Here is a 19221-nt window from a genome sequence, read left to right on the forward strand (position 1 = left end):
CGGCACCTGTCCCCGGCCTGACCGAGCGCGCCCCCCGGCACCGGTGCAGAGCTGCGCGGTGCAGACGGCGTTCTGGCTGCTGGCTCGCGAGGGTGGTGCTGCTGCCGCCTGACAAGTTGCAGCGCGGAGGCACGCCTGACCTGTCACAGCGATTCAGGGACCCGACGGCCTCCGCGCCCGGGGTCCCAGGGAACAGGACACGCGCGGCCTCACCCCCGAGCCCAAGCGTGAATGTTTCTCAGGGCCCCTTTTCTCTTCACTGCTACGTGTACAACTGACTGGGGGTGGGTCCTCCCGGTGCTTTGGAGCCGGGGTAATAAGCGGCCGCCACACGGGGAGGGGGGCAAAGGGCCACGACACCCTTTCTGATCCCCGCCTTCCTGAGGAAGGACGGAAGGACATCGTGCGTTCTCGAGGACTGACGGACACCACCGATGGACTCCTGGACCTCCCAGTCTGAGAGTTAAGTCCCGAAAACAAGTGGTAAACGTACGAAAACTTAACCAGAACATTGTTCCTCTTAGGGATTGTAATTCCAAATACACTGTCAGTGCTCAAAAAAGCATGTTAAAACATCCTCAGTGGTGTCAGATTCCTGCCTTTTGACAGGCAGCTGGGATCTCCGGGCCCGGCCAGGAACAGCGGCCAGGCCGGTCGGGGAGTGGGGGGGGGCAGTTTCCTCCGAGGCCCTGGGGGGCTGCCGCGCAGCCAGCTGAGGTCACGGGACGCAACAGGCGTGTCCGCGGCACATGTGGCGCGATGTCTGCCATGTGTTTTTCTGTAGTCCCACCTGTTTCACGTGTCCACAACCTTTCAGGAAAAGGGTTTCTAAAGCAGCAACCACTGTGCAACGGTGGAACGTCACACACCTAGGTCTCTGACTGCCCTGACACTTCGTGAGCTCGAGAACACCGCACGTCAGCTTTGCTCCCGCTCAGGTGACAGGGCCGAGCCGCCCCTCGGGAAGCATGGCCCGGGCCACGCTGCAGTCCGTACCTGTGGAGACGGTGATCGGGCTCCTCCTCCTGACGCGACCCGCGCCGGGCACTGGCAGAAAACCCTCTTCTCCTGCTTCACACGCTCCGCCCGGGCAGCTGCCGTCTCGCTGACGAGCCCCGTCTGCCGGAGGTCACAGAGGCCGGGTCAGCAGGGCCGCACCCCCGCTGGGACCTACAGTGCCACCCTCCCGCAGCCAGGTGGCCCCGGTGAGGCTGGCTGGCCTCTCCTGGCACCGGGCAGGGTCTGGGCGTTCCCGAGCCGTGGTGTCACGCACTGCTCTGTCGGGGCACCCCTCAGCCCGACCTCACGTCCCAACTGTCCCCGTACAGGTGTCACAGGACGCACGAGTGTGGGAGCGGCACCTCGCTCTAGTGGCTGGGTGCTACCTGGGAGAACAGCCTGGAAGAGGCCCCACTTGGAAAAGTGGGTCCTGGTCTCTGTCGGCGCAGCAGAGCCGTGCCGGGGTCACGCCTGCGTCCCGGCGGGAAGCACGGGCCTCTCGGGCCCACCAGGCCCCAGAGATGCGGGTTAGGGTCCCCAGGAGGCTGCCTCCCAGGGCACCGTGGAGTGTGCTCCCGGCTGCACGCGTGAGTGCCACGGCCGGGCAGACCGTCGGCCCGGTTCCACCACCACCACCGCCACCAATGTGGCAAGAACAGGGAGCGACACCGTTGTTCTGACGCTGCTGCTGCTGCGTGCAACGAATACCTTCTCCAGAAAGGACACGACTTTGTTCTTCGTTTCTTCGGAACTGAGGCACTGTGGGACTATCTCCTCATGACTTGTTCCCTGTTTAAAAATTGGCAAGACCGATTTTAATATACTCTGATAAGTTGCAAAGACATACCTGAGTTTTAAGAGCTACTTTAACCAAAAATGCATGTTCAAAGAAAACCGTTCCAGAAGATTCTCAGGGGATGGTTAACTCGCAGCGCTTTCCAGCGCCGCAGGGAACCGCCTCACTCTGCTGAGCACCGGGCTGTGGGCTGACTCTGCCCAGCTGTCCTCCGGTCCCCGGGCCCCCAGGCCCAGAGGGGTGACTGCGCAGCCCAGGGTGCCAGGGAGGGCGTGGCCCACGGCAGGGCCACCGTCCCCGCGGCACCAGCCCAGCAGGGCTGTGTTCGGCAGCCGACCCCAGGCTGCTTGAGGACGACAGCGTCAGGAAGGCCGCCTGAGTCCGCAGGCCCGGCTGCAGGGCCAGCCGGGGTCTTAGTGCCCTCGGGACCTCAGGAAGGTCGCTGCGTTCCTCGGTGCCTCGTTTTTAGCAACTCCCCGCGGCAGGAAGTTCTCTGGCCACGGCCCAGGGGCAGCCCGCCAGCATGTCCGCCGGGGCATTGGGATACCCGGCACGTCAACGCTCCGCCGGCCACGTCATACCTCGGCAAACTGCGTGAATGCCTCCAAGGCGAGCTGCTCCAGCAGCCAGCTCCCGTCGGCCAGCAGCAAGGCGAAAACGGACGCCAGGGCGGGCAGCACTCTGTCCTGGAGAGAGGACCAAGCCTTAGCGGGGGAAACCACAGCAGACCACGGCAGTGGCCCGTCCTGGGGCCAGGTCCGTGATGCCACCCCCGTGAGCAGCATAGTTTACAACGGAGGCCGGCCGTTCTCACCTCTGCTCGGACCTCCCACCTCCCCCGGCGGGAGCCCAGGGGCCTAACCCGACTCTGGAGGGGAGGCGGCCGCTGCCCTCAGAACCAGACGGGCTCCCCGCTCAGAGCCTCAGTCTGGGCCGCTCCCCTGCATGGCAGACGCTCGTCCCGGGGGCTGCGTGGCCCGCCCCCACACCGCTTCTCGCTCACACGTCCCCAAGGGCCGAGCCGCCTCCCACTCAGCTGTGCCCACGTGACCACTGCAGTGACCACCGCCACGGCACAGGGCGCACGCCACCACCTCGCTGGTCTGTGGCCTCTCGGTGGGGTGGGGCGGGGCGGGGGTTGGGGGAGAGGGTTCATTCATCCGGTTCGTTCCGGAGTCCCCAGTGATTGAAGCAGTGCCTGACCCGTACAAAAACTCAGTAATTTTTCTTCTTAAATGAGTACGTGGCTCAATCTTATCTCATGTTTTAAATGCCTCTCATTTGCTGACGAATCCCCCAAATTTTCTCAGGCCTTAACTTCACTCCCGGGACTGTGTGTATATTCCCAGGAGCGTGCAAGGTAACTTCCGCTGATGAAACCCCCGTTCTGTGGGTGCCGGACCCGACGGGCCCGAAAGCAGCCGCACGTTGGAAAACACTCGGGCGCTGACAAGAAAATAGTGGAGCCTCGGTCCTTGAACTTGGTCCGTTCCGGGAAAGTGTCTAAGCAGCAGTCGGTTCAAAACCCGAATCTCCTCTGTCTCCTGGGAGGCCCGGGACCGCCCGCACAGGCGTGGGCAGGGGCGGGCAGCCCGGTCTGGCTGAGCGCCCAGGTCTGACTGGAGCACGAGCACGTCACCTGGGGACGCTCCGCCCACACGGCGGGAAACACACTCAGCACCTACACCCACCCCATGAAACCACCTCACGTGATGGAAAAAGTGGTTCGACGGCGTTCACCTGTGAAAAACAAAGCCTTTCGGAAGCTAACCAGGTAAATCTTGGGGTCTCCAAGGTGTTCATCAACGTGCAATGAGCCTCGTGGTCCCGCTCCCCTCACACAGAGGCCCGGGCGTCAGGGACCTCCCCGGGTGCCTCTCCCATGCCGTGGGGGGCCGGCCTGGAGTCGCTGCGGGGGCTGCTCCGGGCGGCGGCGCCTCCACCGGAAGGAAGGGCCTGCCCCGGCCCCCACGGCAGGTTCTGTGAAGACGCACCCGTCTGTCAACCACGTGTCCTCGGCCACACGGTCACAAACCAGTGTCTTTACAAACAGTCTCCGTTCACAGGTACAGAACTAAAGGAGGGACTGCAGTGAGCTGCCTAACTTCTCACTGTGTACTCCGTTTCGTGCTGATGCTCAAAGAACCCAGACTACAGCCAAACTCTGCGCTTGTCGACGTTTTTCCAGAAGAACGTAACTTAAAATGTGCTGGTCTGACCACGTCACCCTCGACTCACAAACAACACCGGCCCCAGTTCACGCCGCCAGCAGCCCACAGGACCGAGGAGACCGAGAGCCTGAGGACCCCGGTCCCCCCCCCCCCAGAGTCCGTGCTGAGAGCGAGGACGGAACTCGGAGCGTCACCTGCAGAGCTGGCGGTATCAGCAGTGTCCCCAGGGACCCCGCGAAGTCCAGGACGGCCAGGCGCACGTGGTCGGGGGGCCCCGACTGGAGGAGCTCGGCCTGCAGAGCCACCACCTGCAGAGCACAGACCAGGGGCAGTTATCGTCTCGGGCTCTGCTGGCAACACGGGACGGGAGACAGAGCAAACCCCGGAGGAGCCCAGCCCTCCAGGCCCGGGCATGGGAGGGCGGGCCGGCGCGCCCGCCCCTCCCCGAGGTCTCTGACGACACTCGCCTGCGCCCCGGACCCCGTGGGACGAGTTCCTGCTTGTGAGCAGGACCGGCAGGCCCCCTGCCAATGGCCACAGGCCGGGGTCCACACTGTAGACCTGGCAGGCCACATGTCCCCTGTCGCCTGTTTTACGTGCTATTGTACAAGCCCTGTAAGAGTGGGGAAAATCCCCCTTAGCGGCTGCGCTGGGAACGGCAGGACCTGGCCCAGAGGCCTCGGGCTCCAGCCCCGACGGGAAGGGAGGCGGGGAGACGCCCTCGTCTCGGGGGCGGTGCCGGAGGTGGACACTCGGGCTGAACCCAGAGCTTCAGGTACTGGGGTTTTTAAAGGTGGGCACAAGTACGTCAAACTGTCAGTATCTAATTTTTCATAAAAAGAATACCAGAACCTTCAAAATCAAAGTGTTGCATTCATAGAAATGGAATCAATTATTTCACTATATTCTCATTCTCTATAATTTGGTAATCCATGTCACACATACAAGTAGTTTAAAAAATACCTAATTAGCAGATATTTGGGTTTTTCACGTCGCAACCACTCGCCAGAGCCACTGAGACCCAGCGTCCCCAGTTGTACTGCCCCTCCCTCCCTCCCTCCGGCACAGCAGCGGTTCATTCCACTCCCGCGGCTTTGCCTCCTGCCGGCCCCTCCCTCGGCGGTGAACGCAAGCCCCCTCGCTCCGGGATCACTCTGTCCCATCGGGGCTTCCCGCGGCCTCCCAACCACTTCAGGCAGGAGAGAGGCCCGTTCCCCTCTTCTCCCCGTCAGCCTGGAACCCCCCTGGGGGGGTGGGCAGAGGAGCGGCCCCCCAGCCGCCCGACGACGGTGTGAGCCCAGTCCTGCCCGGTCCGGCCCTGCAGGCGCTGGTCCAAGAGGAAACTCGGCAGGCGGTGCTCTTCCCTCCAGGTCCCGTCGCTTCCTCGAAGAAACAAGGACGGGCCCTCTGTCCCCGCGGGTTCCCTCCCCACCTGCCGGGCCTCCTCGGACAGACTCCGCCACCCCAGGGCTTCCAGGGCGGTGACGGCGACGAGCCACCCCGACCAGTCTGCGCCAGCCTGACCAGTCCGCGCCAGGGAGGCGAGGAAAGACAGGCCCGGGCCGAGCGCACAGCCCAGCCGGTCACCAGTGGCGCCGCCAGAAGGGAGGAGGGACAGGAGACACCCCTGGACACGCAGCCCAACGAGACGGGCAGCCAGCAAGCCGCACGAGGAGTCGTCAGGTGGGGCTGTTTCCAGAGACAGACTCGGGCCCGAGCGCCGGCCCAGCGACCACCCCCACGGAGCACCAGCTCGCTCACTCGGTCCTCGTACCTCACTTGTCAGCTGAGGGTCGAGAGTCTGGACGAAGAATCCCAGCAGGGGAAGCAAAAGGCCGAGTGTCTGCTGAACGGAAGGTTGGCCTGACACCTCGAGAGAGAGAGAGAGAGAGAGAGAGAGAATGATGTCAGTGCAAACTCCCGGGCACACGTGAACAGCACCTTTGCCCAGGCGCTCGCTCACCCTGCACCGCGGTGCTGTCTGCTGCCCCCCCACGTGGCCAGTGCTCGGCACACAGGGAGCAAAGGGGCTGCGGGCACACGCTCTGCTCACGACCCCACGGCCAGGAGGCGGCAGCGTGTCCCCAAGTCACCTTAAACCCCCCATCCCTCCCCTAACCCTCCCTCTCAGGACCTGGCGTGCTGCCCTCACAGAGCACGCCTCAGTGGCCCGTCACGGACGAGCGGTCTGGGAGGCCAGGGGAGCAACAGTGAAGGGTCCTGCTGCACGTGCACACACACACACACACACACACGCACACACACTTCGGGCTGAAACACCCGCCGACACCACGGTCAGCACTCCCCAAAAGCGGGCCTGCCACGGTCAGCGCCGGCCGGCAGGGCAGGCAGAGGCCTACGTTTATTCCTCCTCAGTCACAGCAAACAACTGTCACAGTCAGGTCCCTGAAGTCCGTGTGTCCAGACCACAGTCCCCTGCGGCGGGCCCCCGTCACTCCAGTGCCGGCCGGGGCCAGGCTCCGTCTCCGGGAAGAAGGCCCAGACTGGCCACACCCGCCCGCCCGCCCTTGCCGCCTGCCAGCCCAGAAGATGGGGCGACCCCGAGAGAAGAGGCCGGGGGCAGTGAGTGGGCCCAGCTGGCCGTGGACACAGGCGGCTGGACCGCCGCCGCCTCACTGACCCAACACGGCCACCTGGAGAGAACCAACCGGCCGCACGCACCGGCCAGCGCCACCACCAGCTGGACCCACACATAGAACCACACGCGGCGTCTGTTCCGGGGCGACGGCTGCTGTGCCCTTACCAGGTGGCCGTGCAGAGAAGCCCAGAGCCGACTGCCGACTTCCGCGAGCTCGGCCCGCTGGGCGGCCTCCAGGGCGTCGCCGGCCGAGGAGCAGACGGCGAGCACGGCCGAGAGCGCTGCGTCCTGGGGGGACAGGCGAGGAGGACCCGAGTGTGGCCGCAGCCCCGGGCGCGGCGCCCACGTCCCCACGGCTGCAAGTGAGTCGGGACTCTTCGTCGAGCCCCACGTGGACCCAAAGCCGTCTTTTCAGCTGCTGCTTTACTGTGAGTCTGTTTTTACTGGAAGGCATTTTCCCTAACTGAAAGGGGGTGGGGGGGCACAGCCACCAGAAGGCAGTGACCAGGCCACACTCGCTGTCCCCTTCTACAGACAGACCGGGCAAGTGGCCCGCTGAACTACAGTGCTGGTCGCGCGTCAAAGATTTATTCAGTCTTAGAAAACGGTGGATTTATTTGCCTGACACATGTTTTTGCCTTTACTAAAGAAGTCAGTGCACCAAAAAGTGCAAGAACAGAACCACTGAGCCTGTTCCCGTTTCACAGCTGCCCCACACACGTCCGTTGGGTCTGCGTAAACGTTCTGACCACGGACACTGGGGCCGGGGCCTGCAGCCATCGAGCATGGGATGGAGCACCTGCACGCGGGACTGAACGTCACCCCGAAAACCCTGAACCGGGGCCCGAGCCTGTGGAGGCCCTGCTCCCGCCCTGGCCCGGTTTCCTCCACGCGGCACGGATGGACGCACCGCTCACCGACTGCACTGCCCGGCTCGGCCAGGAGGCACATGCTGGCAAGCAGGGCTCGGTGCCGCCCCCGGGGGACCAGCACCCCACCCCCCATGGGTCCCAGGTGGCTGACGAACGAGCACACGAACACCATGTGGGAAACCCAGCCCCACGCACTGCGGCCGGTCAGTTCCTCTCAGTCACGCATCTGCTGCTTCTCACAGGTGGTTCCTTTCTTACTCCCCTGTCTGAGAGGCAGCGTTCTGAAAAGGCCGGCCCACAAAGGCTCAGGGAGGCCTGCGCTCACGGGGCAGGGTCCCACCAAACAGGAGGGCAGTGCCCGAGCAGCGGCGTGCCGGCAAGAACACCGCAAATGAGCGTTTGCCCTGCGCTCCTCGGTGGGCCGGTGCCAGCCACCACACGCACAGCGTGGGGGTCTCTGGGAGCCGGAGCCCGAGGCAGCGCCTGCGCCCACCTTGCCACCCCAGCCCCCAGGCCCTGGGGCACCCAGCGGGGCTCTGCCCACCCCCACCCACCGAGCGGACCACTTGCCAGTGAGGGGAGCTCCGAGGCCGAGCGACTGCCGGCCAGCCAGCCCCTGCTGTGCGCGGCGCCGGCGCGGGCGACCTCCTGCGCGGCCGGCCTCCGCAGCGCCTCGGGGAAGGCCTGGAAGGGGACGTGCTGCCACAGGGGCAGGTTCTCCGCCTCGCGGGGGGCGAACTCCCGGGTGAACTGCGCCTGCAACACACCGTGGGAGACACACGGGTGACCCGAGGGCCGGGGGGGCGGCTGCGGGCCACCCGCGGCAGCTCCCACAGTCAGCGCTCTCCGGGCTGCCGGGCGGGGAGTCGTCGCGAGGCACCCGTCCACCCCCCCACCACGCCTCAGGGAGCCCACGGTGTTTCTGTTGATGCACCGTCTCCAGGGACACGGTGGCCGAGGGGTTGCCGCAGGGGAGTGGGCGACAGGGACGCACTGAGCAGGTCACAGGAGGGGCGCCCCGAGAGCCCGGTCGGCTGCTGGATGGGCCCCCGGGACGCCGACCGACGTGCCAGGACTTTACACACACGCCCCCTGCACAGTGAGGTCCAAAACGTGGCAACAAGAACCCGAGGCCGAAGTCACAGGCCCTGCCCTGCCTGAGACGCGCGGAGGCCGCCCGGAAACCAGGGCGGTTGGTTGAAGTGGGGCGTCCACACGCCAGACAAGTGGGAAACGGAAGCTCCAAGGAGCAGCTGGAACGTTACATTAATTCCTCGTGGGAAAACAGCAGAAACAACCGTGCACGTAATTCTTAGGTGTAATCCAATCAGGGAGCACACTCGTGTAATTTTTAAGCACAATCATCCAATTTACAAACCCAAAATCCGCTTATTGAATGAAAGATTCTCTTACACCGAAAACCCTAAAAAGTACACGATACTAAACTGACAGAGCCGTCTCCGTGTTCTGTATCTGTATGTGAGTCTTACTGTTTGCAGACAACGCTTCGCTGGCCTCCCTGCCTCGGTCTGCGACCCCTCCGCGAACCTGGCGTCTCCCGGGCGCGCATGCACGTGGACTCACCAGGAGGCGAACAGCGCGACAGAAACACGCCCCGAGCCTCCCCCTGCCGCCGCCCACGCCACAGCCACTCTGCTCACGGAGGAAGGCCCATGAGCCCGGGCTGTCAGAGCGCGCCTGCCTCCCTCCACAGCACCTGCCAGTGGCCCGGGCGCGGGACCTCGAGGCTCCACCGCGCCCGCCCGCACCACGGAACCTGTGTCCCCACAGCAAACCGCGACGGCCGTCCCGCCCTCCTTGTTTACTGTGGAACAGGAGACATTGCTAAGGCACACAGGTCGAGTTCTAGCTCTTCGATCAGGTCAGGGGGCGGGAGACAGAGAACCGTTTCAGGTGTCCTCTCTGGGTGAGAACCGAGGGGAGGGATGTGTCGGGAGACAGAAGCGGGACCTGCAGAAAGGACACTGGCAGACCTGAGTCTGGCTCCAAGGGGCTTTGACCTTGGGCTTGAGCCCCCCCATGCTGGGCCGGCGTCATCCAGCGTCAGCAGGAACCCTGAGGGCGGTTCAGCCAGCACCGCCCCTCCCCCCTCCCGGCTGCTGTGGCCCCGCCCCTCACGAGACTCGGAGCTGCACCTGTCTGCGCTGAGGGCAGGGCCGAGCCCGCGCACACCGAGGTCTCGTTTCTCTGTGCTGCCCTGGTTTCCCTTCAACATCACCAAAACCCGCGCCATCCACAAGCAGCCAGCACAGCGACGGATCGCCGCAGTGCGGTTCACTCAGATCACACCCACATCTAAATGCAGAGTGGGGGGGGGGGGGGGCGGGGGGGACAAGTCGGCCCTTCCCCAGCAGTGGGGATGAGCAGCAGGGACGGCAGTGACAGTGACCACAAGGGCGGGCGTCCTTGCCTGGTGGGACGGGGCCATGAAGAAGAAGAGGCGCCTCAGCAGCACGGACAGGTGGGTGAGCTGGCGGCACTCTCCAGGGCACGACTTTATCTGGGAAAAGACAGGAGAGACTGGCTGGACCGAGGGTGGGGAGGGGCACACCAGCCCAGGGGCAGCGGGCTGAGGGCGGGGAGGCCCTCGGCCATCCGGCCCACAGCTCGCTCTCTCCGGACTTCCTGCTCCACATCCGACTTTGTTTGTTCTCAGTGAACCTGGTCTTCCCCTCCCCGATCAAACAACCCAAGGAGCTCTATAAAATCCTGAAAACACGAGACCATTGCCCCGACTTCAGTGTTTCTGGTGCGTCTCTCTCAGCAGCATCCACAGCTGCCGGACCGCAGCCCCCACACATTTCTGCGCCGGACGTTCACCCGCTCAGGTGAGCGTTTCTGCCCGGGGGGGGGGGGGCCGGGCGCAGGGCCGCGGCAGGCCTGTGACGCCACTCACCAGGCGAGCCACCAGGGCGACGTGGTGCGCACAGAGCTCGGCGGTCCCATACCTGCGACGCAAGGGGGGCCGTCAGGACACAGTCACTCGCAGGGTCATCCCGGGAAGCGAGGAGGTGGGCTTCCATAGAGCACCACGTTGTCTAAACTGCAGGTGTTTCCACAGCCGAGGGGACCGAGACACACAGAGCCAGTGCCCACTGGCACGAACCAAACCAGGAGGGGCAGCCCAGTCCCCCACGTGAACCCAGCCCACGTGGGGGCTGCTGAAGGGTCACGAGCCGGAACCGCCTGTGAGAGCCGGCTCCTTCACTGCCGGCCACCCACCCCCGCCCCGAACCGGATAGGCGCGCTGTACCGAGCCAGGAAGCACCACGCGTCCACGGCCAGCAGGGCGGCGATCATGTCGGCACTCAGCACGGCGTCCAGCAGGGCTGTGTCCTGGGGAGAGACACAGCGCTCGCAGTCAGCTGCCCTCGGCCCCAACTCCTCAGCACGAGCAGAGACCCGCACGGTCCGGACGGCCGCAGGCCCTCCGAGGGAAGGCTCCTCCTCCCTGAGCCCGAGGGAGCCGGGGGCCCGCGGGCCCCTCTGCATCTGCTCGGCCCGACCACGGCCAGCCCTGGGCCGGGCTGTGGGGGCCTCGAGCCGGCGCTCGCGGTGGCCACTCGATCACCGGGGCCGCCAGGATGCTCCCCGTGGCCTGAAGTCTTTAGGACGACGTCCGTGACACAGGAGCCTCTGCCTCTGCCGTGGGTCACCCCAACACAGTTTTCCTCGTGGCTGATGTTCCCCACTGTACAATGTACTAAATGACGATGATACTTACACGATTTCTAATGATTTTTTCCCTGGAATTTCCTCAGCATCTTTTCTAATCCAATTCCATTAAAAAAGTCTGTATTATACCTAAGATCTGCGGAGACTTGGCAATGCACACTACAGTTTATTTTTTCACGGAACTCAGGTACGATCCGCTCATTTTCCCTCCCCTCACAGTCTTGCCAAACCTTCCCACCCAAAATGTTTTCTCCAATATTTCAGCTAACTGCTACACGTCAGTACCCTAAGACGCTGGGATTGCCACTTCCTATGACTCAATGGAGTTCGAGGGTGGAATATGCGAGCTGGGGGAGTGGCAGTAAAGAGCACGTGCACTAACGGTTCCCACCGTCTTCTGTGTCTAAATCACAGCCTCAGTCGGGGGTGGGGGTCGAGGCAAGAGCGTAACCGCACGTAGCCCAACAGGAAGCAAACTCACCAGCTCAGGGAACAGTGACGGGTGCAGGGAAGCGATGAAGGCGCACAGGCGCACGCAGACGTGCTGGTACAAGGTGACGGGGGCCTCGGCCTGCCCCTCGCCCCGCACGCCCTGGAGACGCACGGGCAGAGACAGCTCCCCAGCGCACTGCTCGAAGCTGCAGAAGACGGCTCCGAGCAAGGACACCCTGCAGGAAAACCGGGACAAGGAAGCCAACACTGTTAACGGTTAGCCGGCATCGTGACGATAACACGGCACACCACAGGTCGTTTAGGCAAAGCTAGGTGTCTCAAGAGGTATGTCCCAACATGCGGACATGAGTACGTAGAAATAAAATACAGTCACGGTTCCAGAAGTCCCTCACAGGACAAGAATCTGCTGGTGCATGCTGTACCCCTTACCCGGTGTTCATCATGGCACTAAGCTATTCAGAGTCAAAGACAAAAGTCATCCAGAAACTCGGTATTTCAAGGGCCAGAGAGCACATGTGAAACAGAGCACCAGTTCAGACAGGGAGAGGTCATTTCAGGCCTGAGATGCTTCAGGGAATCTGCACGGTGGATTTAACAAGGGATTAAAGACGGACCAGCTGGAAACAGGAGAAGGCACACACGTGAGGACAAGGCCAGCGTGAGCGAGAGGTCTGGCAGGACCGGCACCGCGGGAGGCGGCCGGCGGCAGGACAGAGCGGCCAGGCCGAGGAGCCTGAGCTGGAGCTTCCCTCCCGGGCAGGGGAGCAGGAAGCGCAAGCCGGACCTCCGGGAGGCCGACAAGACATGGCCCGGACGATGGGCCAGAAGAGGGAGGAAGTGGAGTGCAGCGACCGCCCGGGGGAGAAGGCTGGATCCAGGGGAAGCCCCTGCCCAGGAGGGAGCTGACGGGGCCAGGCCCCTCCCCCCGGAGCCCCCCTGTGCTCCCTGCTCCCTTACCAACCGCCCCCACCCGCACGCTCGACTGAAACACTGAGCAGGACCCAGTGTGTTCCGCATCTACGGACCGATGTGTTTCTACGTGTGCATTTTGATAAAGCGGCCACACGCACACGAGGCCCACCGTCATCCGTGACTAGAATACCCGACACGACAGACACTTAACGTGACCGTCTTTCCAGACAACGGGGCATTCTGCACCACCCGCAGCCCGACCAGATGTACACGGCACGCCCGCTACCTGGACGCGGCTCCCGGGTCCCGGCTCCCGGCGCACCACAGCGCCTGCACGTGCTCGGGCTGCGCGGGCAGCTTGTCCATGACGGCCAGCAGCAGCAGGCACTGCGGGAACTGCAGCTCGCAGGGCAGCTCTGCCAGGCAAGGGGGACACACGTGTTAGGGCACAGCCCACTGGTGAGAACGCACACTGCACGCTCAGCACAAACCTGACGTGGTCCAGAGAAGTCAGAGGTGTACTTTAAAACGAGAAATACGTTCCAAGAAGAAAAACATGCAAGACGTTTTAAGTGAAAACTCTGAAACGTAAAAGAAGGATGACTGCACAAGGGACGGCGTCCCCGCCTCTCCACCGTGTCCCGGTCGGCAGGAGGAGCTGCTCCAGCGCCAACCCGACCCGGCTCTGCCGCCCACCTGGTGTGCCGTCCAGAACCGCGCGCACGAAGGGCTGGAAGGCGAGCAGCTGCGTGACCAGAGGGTCCAGGGCCGCGAGGAACGAAGCCACCACTTCCTCCCACTGGGCGTCGGAGAGGCTGGCCGCGAACAGGCTGGGGGGGCACCGGCTGCAAAGGGGGAAACACGGGCTCGTTAACGGCCACTCCCGGCCTCAGGGAGAGTGCATGCTGCACGCCGACGCTCCTCCCGCCGTGAAACGACGCCAAGAGCAAGCGGCACGCACTGCACAGAACCAAGGTTGGAGTACGGAGCCGACACCGTGACCACAGGAAGAACTCAGAATCAGCAACACGGCTCTAACACAAAATTGAAAGTTCAGAATGTTAATGAAATCTTTGGATTGCTTTGATGCATTTTAATAAAACCATTCTGACAGTGATGTCTTTTAAAAATAATGTAAAAATATGAAGTTAAGTAACTAGTAAAAACATTGCACGTAAAAACATATTCCTGATGAACTCTGGCGTGATCGCTTCTACGGAAAACTGTCTGAGACAGCCCAACACGGAACGTGCCGGACTGGACGCGCAGCCGCTCGGGAGCGAGCTCCGCAACGACCGAACGGTCCGCCAGCGCCCGAGGAGGGCGGGCTTCTCGCGGAGAAACATCTCAGCGACTGGGCCACACCAAACTCCGACCGAAACCTGCAGGGCCCAGGGTGTGTGTCTGGTGTCGGCGCCGCGAGCTTCAGACCGCGGCCCAGGTGAGTGCTGGGGGAGCCCTGTCCTGCAGGGACGACGACGACACCTGGGAGGATGCACTGAAGACGGACACTCGGGGCCGCGGCGGCGTGACGCAGAAGCACCACTGCCGCCCGGCCGCTGGCTGCGGGGCTCTGGCCCTGCATCCAGCCCCCGAGCCCCTCGGCTGCCTCAGTGGTGACACTGGCCTGGAGCCGAGGGTCAGCGACGCGGGAAGTGCAGAGCAGACACAGATAAAACGCAGGTAACAGAACTCTAGGCTTGAGACTCAGCTATGGAGCAGCCAAGGGTTCATATTTCAATCAAATGATGTATTTTAATTTTTTAGAAGATTTTATTTTATTTTTAGAGAGGGGAAGGGAGAGAGAAAGAGAGAGAAACATCACTGTGTGGTTGCCTCTTGTGCGCCCCCTACTGGGGACCTGGCCTGAAACCCAGGCGTGTGCCCTGCCTGGGAATTAAACCAGCAACCCGTTGGTTCACAGCCCTCGCTCAGTCCACTGAGCTATGCCAGCCAGGGCAAATGACATATTTTTTGTTTACTTATTTGACAAGTGTTCACCAAACGCCTGTGCATGTGTGCCATGCCCTGTTCCAGGACACAGCAGCAAACAAAATTCAGAGTCACCACCGGTACAGAGTGTCCGTGCTAACGAGGGGGCAGCTCAGACGCGGAGAGCAAGCGCATTCACAGCGGAGCAGATGTCGCCACGTGCCGCGGAGGACAAACCAGGGGAGGCGACAGGAAGCCCCGCTGAACTCCGTGGGGATGCGCGTCACCTGAGGGTTTGCACAGAAGTCCCACGGTCTCCAGTGAGTCCCACCCCTCCCTCTGGCTACTGCCCGGAGAACAGGCTAGAGCAGGGCGGGGCGGGAGCAGACAGAGGGCCGGACGGGGACAGGTGCGGCGGGGAGCCGCGGTCGGGGTCTGTGCACGCACAGCGGATACACACACGGACACCGAAGGTGACCACAAGAGGGTCTGCTGATCGACCAGATGTGGGGGTACGCGGGCAGGAGGAAAACAGTAAAGATGGCGGCAGGATGTGGGACCGGCTCAATGGGAAGCAGGAAGCTGCCCCTGAAACTGAACGGAGGGACCCCGGAGGAGCCGATTTGGGGTGTTGGGGGGAAGGGGAGGGGGGAGGTGGGGATGGCACGGTGGGAAACAAGAGCTTGCTTGGGTCCGTGTAAGTGTGTGTGTGTCCTGATCGGCGGCACCACCAGAGGAGAGAGAGGTGAGAAGTCTTGAGACGACAGGACCACAGAGAAGGGGCCCGAGGACCGAGGGCCGGGGACCCACCCCAGAGACCTGGGAGAAGGGGCGGCACCTGCTGGGGGGCGGCCACCAGTGAGACCAGAAGGGAACCCGGAGGGAGGGGCGTCCTGGAAAGCAGCGCAAGGCAGAGTTCGAAAGGAAGGGCTGGGCTCCGCGGACAGGCGGACGCTGAGAGGCCTGCGGCTGCCCACGGGACGCAGCGGCAGGGGGTCACGGCCAGCCCTGACCGGGGCCGCCCTGGGGAAGTGGTAGGCGCAGAGTCGGACGGGAATGGGCTTAAAAAGGCAGCGCTGTGGACCCCTGAACAGCGAAGGGGGGAGGGACAGGGACCCCCCACCCTGGACAGCCAAAGGTGTAACTTCGGACGCCTCAGACCCTCTCTGCCAACGGCCTGCTGCGGCCACACAAGCAACCGGTGAGCGCCGACTGCGGCGTTGTGTGTGCTGCGTAAAGTGGCCTCACGGTGGAGCGAGCCACAGGGAAGACGTGTCACTGAGGAAGAGGAAGAGAAGACACGTCCACAGCGTCTGCTGGGAGAAGCCCTCGGGGAGCGGGAGCGCCCTGGCCCGGACCGCGGCGTTGGAGGGGCAGCTGCGGGAGCGGCAGCAGCGCAGGTGCGAACAGAGGCAGAGCTGGGACGGGATGGAGCAGGACGCTGGGCTGAGAGACGGTTTTGCATCGCTCTGCAGACTGCAGACGGGGTTTGCAGCCCAGGGCACGCCTGCAGGGACCAGGGACGAGGCAGCCGGGGAGAGAGTACAGCGACGCAGGAGAGCGAGGTTCGGGAAGTGCAGGAGCGGGGACCCCGACGTGCTCTCGGAGACTCTCCTGCACGTGCCTGATCCCCGCCGCCCGACACACACGGTGAGCACGGGGCTGACGACAAGGAGGAACGGGCTGCGGGTGCTGGGGTGGGGGACGTGTGGTGGGGGGATAGCATGGTTGGGGAGTGTGGCAGGGGGACAAGTGTGATGGGGGGAGTGTGATGGGGGGAGTGTGATGGGGGAGTGTGGCGGCGACAGACGCTGTCGGGAGGCCAGGTGGATGAGGGAGAGGAGGGCGGACCTGGGTGAGTGAGGTGACAGGACCATTTTAGCATCAGACTGAGGGCTCTTCTGAGGTGGCTGTCAATTTCAAATGTCACTTAGCCTCTATCTGAACTGACACCTTGCTGTAACTCACACTGTTGCTGAGGTAGAGCTGCCCACCACCTGACTTCCATCTCGTGGAGCTGAGATGGAAATTGGCCAAGGTCGGAAGCCACGTGCCGACAGAACGCACACATGTGTGTGCAAGCCCCTCCGTCAGCCTCTGGTGCCCATCACCACGTGGGCCAGGGCCGTCGTCCCTCGGTACCGGGCCCTGGTTCAGACCACAGAGACGTCCAGCGCACACGGAATCTATCTTTAAAAGCTGTCATTCCCACCTACGTTAAGCAAGCAGATAAAGATTCACTGAAGCACTAGAAGAAGCGACTCTGAGGTGTTACTTTAAAATGACGCACATTCGGTCTGCCTGGCCCACACGGCATCGCTGCACCTTCACGGCGACGGGGCGCTCTCCTTACCTGTGTGTCTGCAGGTACAGCTGATGCAACGCAGAGCAGGAGTCGGAGAGGAAAGGAAGAAACTCCTGAAAGAAAACAACTCCACTCACTCTTCATGCACAGTGCGCCTCTCTAACCCACATCCCCTCGCAAAGGCCACCAATAAACAAGCCTGGACGTGCCGCATTCTAGAACTCTCGTGTGAGAACAGGAGCATGAGGCTCAGCACCTGAAGGTCCTTCCTGTGAAAACTGTCACCAAACGACGGTGCGTGACTCTCGGGTGTGCAGCACCCACTACGTGCACAGCACCCACTACGTGCACAGCTGTGAGACCCTCCGGCATGTTGGGGAGCACGGCCCCGGCCCCCTTGGCCCCAGCCGTGCTGCTGTCCCCACCTCGCAGGCCAGAGGCTGGGGCCAGGGTGTCCAGCAACGCGACCCAGTCGCACAGCTGAGCCAGGCAAGGCGGGGCCTCGGGGGCAGGGGTGCCTGCCCCCACCCCCGTTACACAGGCTCTCTCTGCTAGAAAGTACAAGAAATTGTCTTTATCATCAGGGCATAGAAAAAAAGTTGATGGTTAATTTTTAAAAATTACAAGTTCCCCTGGGAGGAAAGAACTGATGGAAAAGATGGTACAACGAGGGCGTCCGGGTCAGGAGGGCGGAGCAGTGACCCGCGCTGTGCAGCCTCCTCCCAGGACCAGACGGAACTCACAACCGAATCATGAGGCCACCGCCAGGAAGGACCCCCCCCGGGGACGAGCTGAGCGGGTCTCCGACAGCCAAGGGTCTGAGGAGGAGCCTCGCGGAGACCGGCAGGGGCAGAGATGCGGTCGCCAGTGCACCCACCTGTGCTGGCCAGGCACCAGGAGGGGCATCTCGGCTGCGAAGGTCCCCCGTGAGGACCGAGGGGTCCCAGCTCCACACCGGGCCCCCCGCCCCAGGGCAAGAACACCAGGAGGAGGAGTCCCCGTAACACCCGGGCACAAGCCAGAGGGGACTGTGCCCAAGTGAGACGGAGGCTGCTGGGGGCCAAGGCATCCCCCCGAAGGCTCACTTGCCTGAACACAGGCTTGCCGGCTCTCGGACTCGCTGGCTCTGGAAGCCAGGGCGGAGGCGGCGGCCCAGCAGCAGGGCCAGGGCCGGGGACAGACGGGGGGAACTGAAGCGACCGGCTTCAGAGCACGGCTGCAGGGGCAGGGCCAGGAGCTCCCTGGCAGGCACCCGTGTCCTGTCTCCCACCACATTGCCAGAGGGGGCCGCCGGGCGCCAAGTGCTGGGTGGGGCAGAAGCAGGTTCATAGCTGTTCGTACGAAAAATGACACAGCCCTGGCCGGTGTGGCTCAGTTGGGTGGGCACTGTCCCGCAGGCCAAAAGGTGGCGGGTCCCATCCCCGGCCAGGGCACCTGCCTGGGCTGCGGGTTCAGTCCCTGGTCAGGGTGCAGAAAAAGGGCAGCCAATCCATGTTTCTCTCTCGCATCGATGCTCCCCCCCCTCTCCTTCACCCCCCCCCATTCAATAAGCATGTCATCAGGTGAAGATGAAAAAACAATAATAATAATAATAATAACAACAATAATACGAGAATACACTGTCCCGCAGGTGCCCTGCCCTGTGTGGGCTCTACACTAACTGGCTAACACTGGGCCCAACCCGCATGACCCCGAACCCAGCCCCGCCGGAGCCCGGGGAGCCTGTCCCAGCGCCCCGCCCCCACGAGCAGCCTGCCTCGGCTTGCCTGCGGGCGTCCCCAGTGCCCCCCCCGTGTCCCCCCAGAGTCCCCCCAGTGCCTCACAAACCCAGAGAGCAGGGCAGACCCGATGGGCCCCGTCACCCCCGCCCCGCTGCTCCAACAGCCGGCACTGCATGGCAGGGGCAGCCTTGGCTGGAGGCACAGCCTCAACTGCCTGGCCATCCACCTCGCACAAGCGGCAGCGGGCCTCAGCTCGCATCCCGGCGCCCACAGAGGGGCCCAGCCGGAGGGGCCGAGCCCAGCACTGGGGCCCCACCTCGGCCCACAGCACAGCACCCCCCAGGCACCTCCCAGCCTGGCACAGGGGCAGCCAACAGCCGATCACACTGTAGCCCCTCCAGATGCCTGGGACCCAGGGTCCAGTGCTGGCTGACCGTGACCTGCCCCGGAACCTGCCCAGGAGGCTCCAGGACCCACAGCCGGTGGCCAGCGCCAGACCTCCCCGGAGAGAGAAGCCCCTGACCAGCTCCACAAACGACACGGGGAGGTGCACACTGTGCTGCACTGGAGCCGGCTGGAGCCACCCCCGGCCCCTGGGGCCAGCCCCGCACTGTCGACAGCGTCTCCCCCAGTCCCAGCCGGCCCTCACGAACGGTCAGCCTGCTGGCAGCCGCACCCAGGGACGTGCCAACGGCAGCAATGCGGGGGCACACACCACCACGCGGGGGTCACCGCAGAGGCGCCCGCTCAGGCGAGCAGGGCAAC

General features: G+C 63.5%; 1 protein-coding gene across 1 annotated transcript in view; it reads right to left on the reverse strand.

Annotated features, from left to right (window-relative positions):
- The window catches only part of C14H1orf112 (chromosome 14 C1orf112 homolog), a 35840-nt gene that overhangs the window by 724 nt on the left and 15895 nt on the right, over positions 1 to 19221 (reverse strand). Inside the window, exons 10-23 of the mRNA XM_028531035.2 lie at positions 16784 to 16848; positions 13195 to 13343; positions 12785 to 12914; positions 11615 to 11801; positions 10712 to 10794; positions 10355 to 10406; positions 9869 to 9958; positions 8001 to 8193; positions 6731 to 6846; positions 5741 to 5836; positions 4161 to 4274; positions 2377 to 2481; positions 1708 to 1788; positions 997 to 1119 (exon numbers count right to left, since the gene is read on the reverse strand). Coding sequence (XP_028386836.1) covers positions 997 to 1119; positions 1708 to 1788; positions 2377 to 2481; positions 4161 to 4274; positions 5741 to 5836; positions 6731 to 6846; positions 8001 to 8193; positions 9869 to 9958; positions 10355 to 10406; positions 10712 to 10794; positions 11615 to 11801; positions 12785 to 12914; positions 13195 to 13343; positions 16784 to 16848 — 1584 coding nt within the window. The remainder of the gene's footprint in view (positions 1 to 996; positions 1120 to 1707; positions 1789 to 2376; positions 2482 to 4160; positions 4275 to 5740; positions 5837 to 6730; positions 6847 to 8000; positions 8194 to 9868; positions 9959 to 10354; positions 10407 to 10711; positions 10795 to 11614; positions 11802 to 12784; positions 12915 to 13194; positions 13344 to 16783; positions 16849 to 19221) is intronic.

The sequence above is a fragment of the Phyllostomus discolor genome, chromosome 14, assembly GCF_004126475.2.
Source record: "Phyllostomus discolor isolate MPI-MPIP mPhyDis1 chromosome 14, mPhyDis1.pri.v3, whole genome shotgun sequence".
Taxonomy (NCBI): domain Eukaryota; kingdom Metazoa; phylum Chordata; class Mammalia; order Chiroptera; family Phyllostomidae; genus Phyllostomus; species Phyllostomus discolor.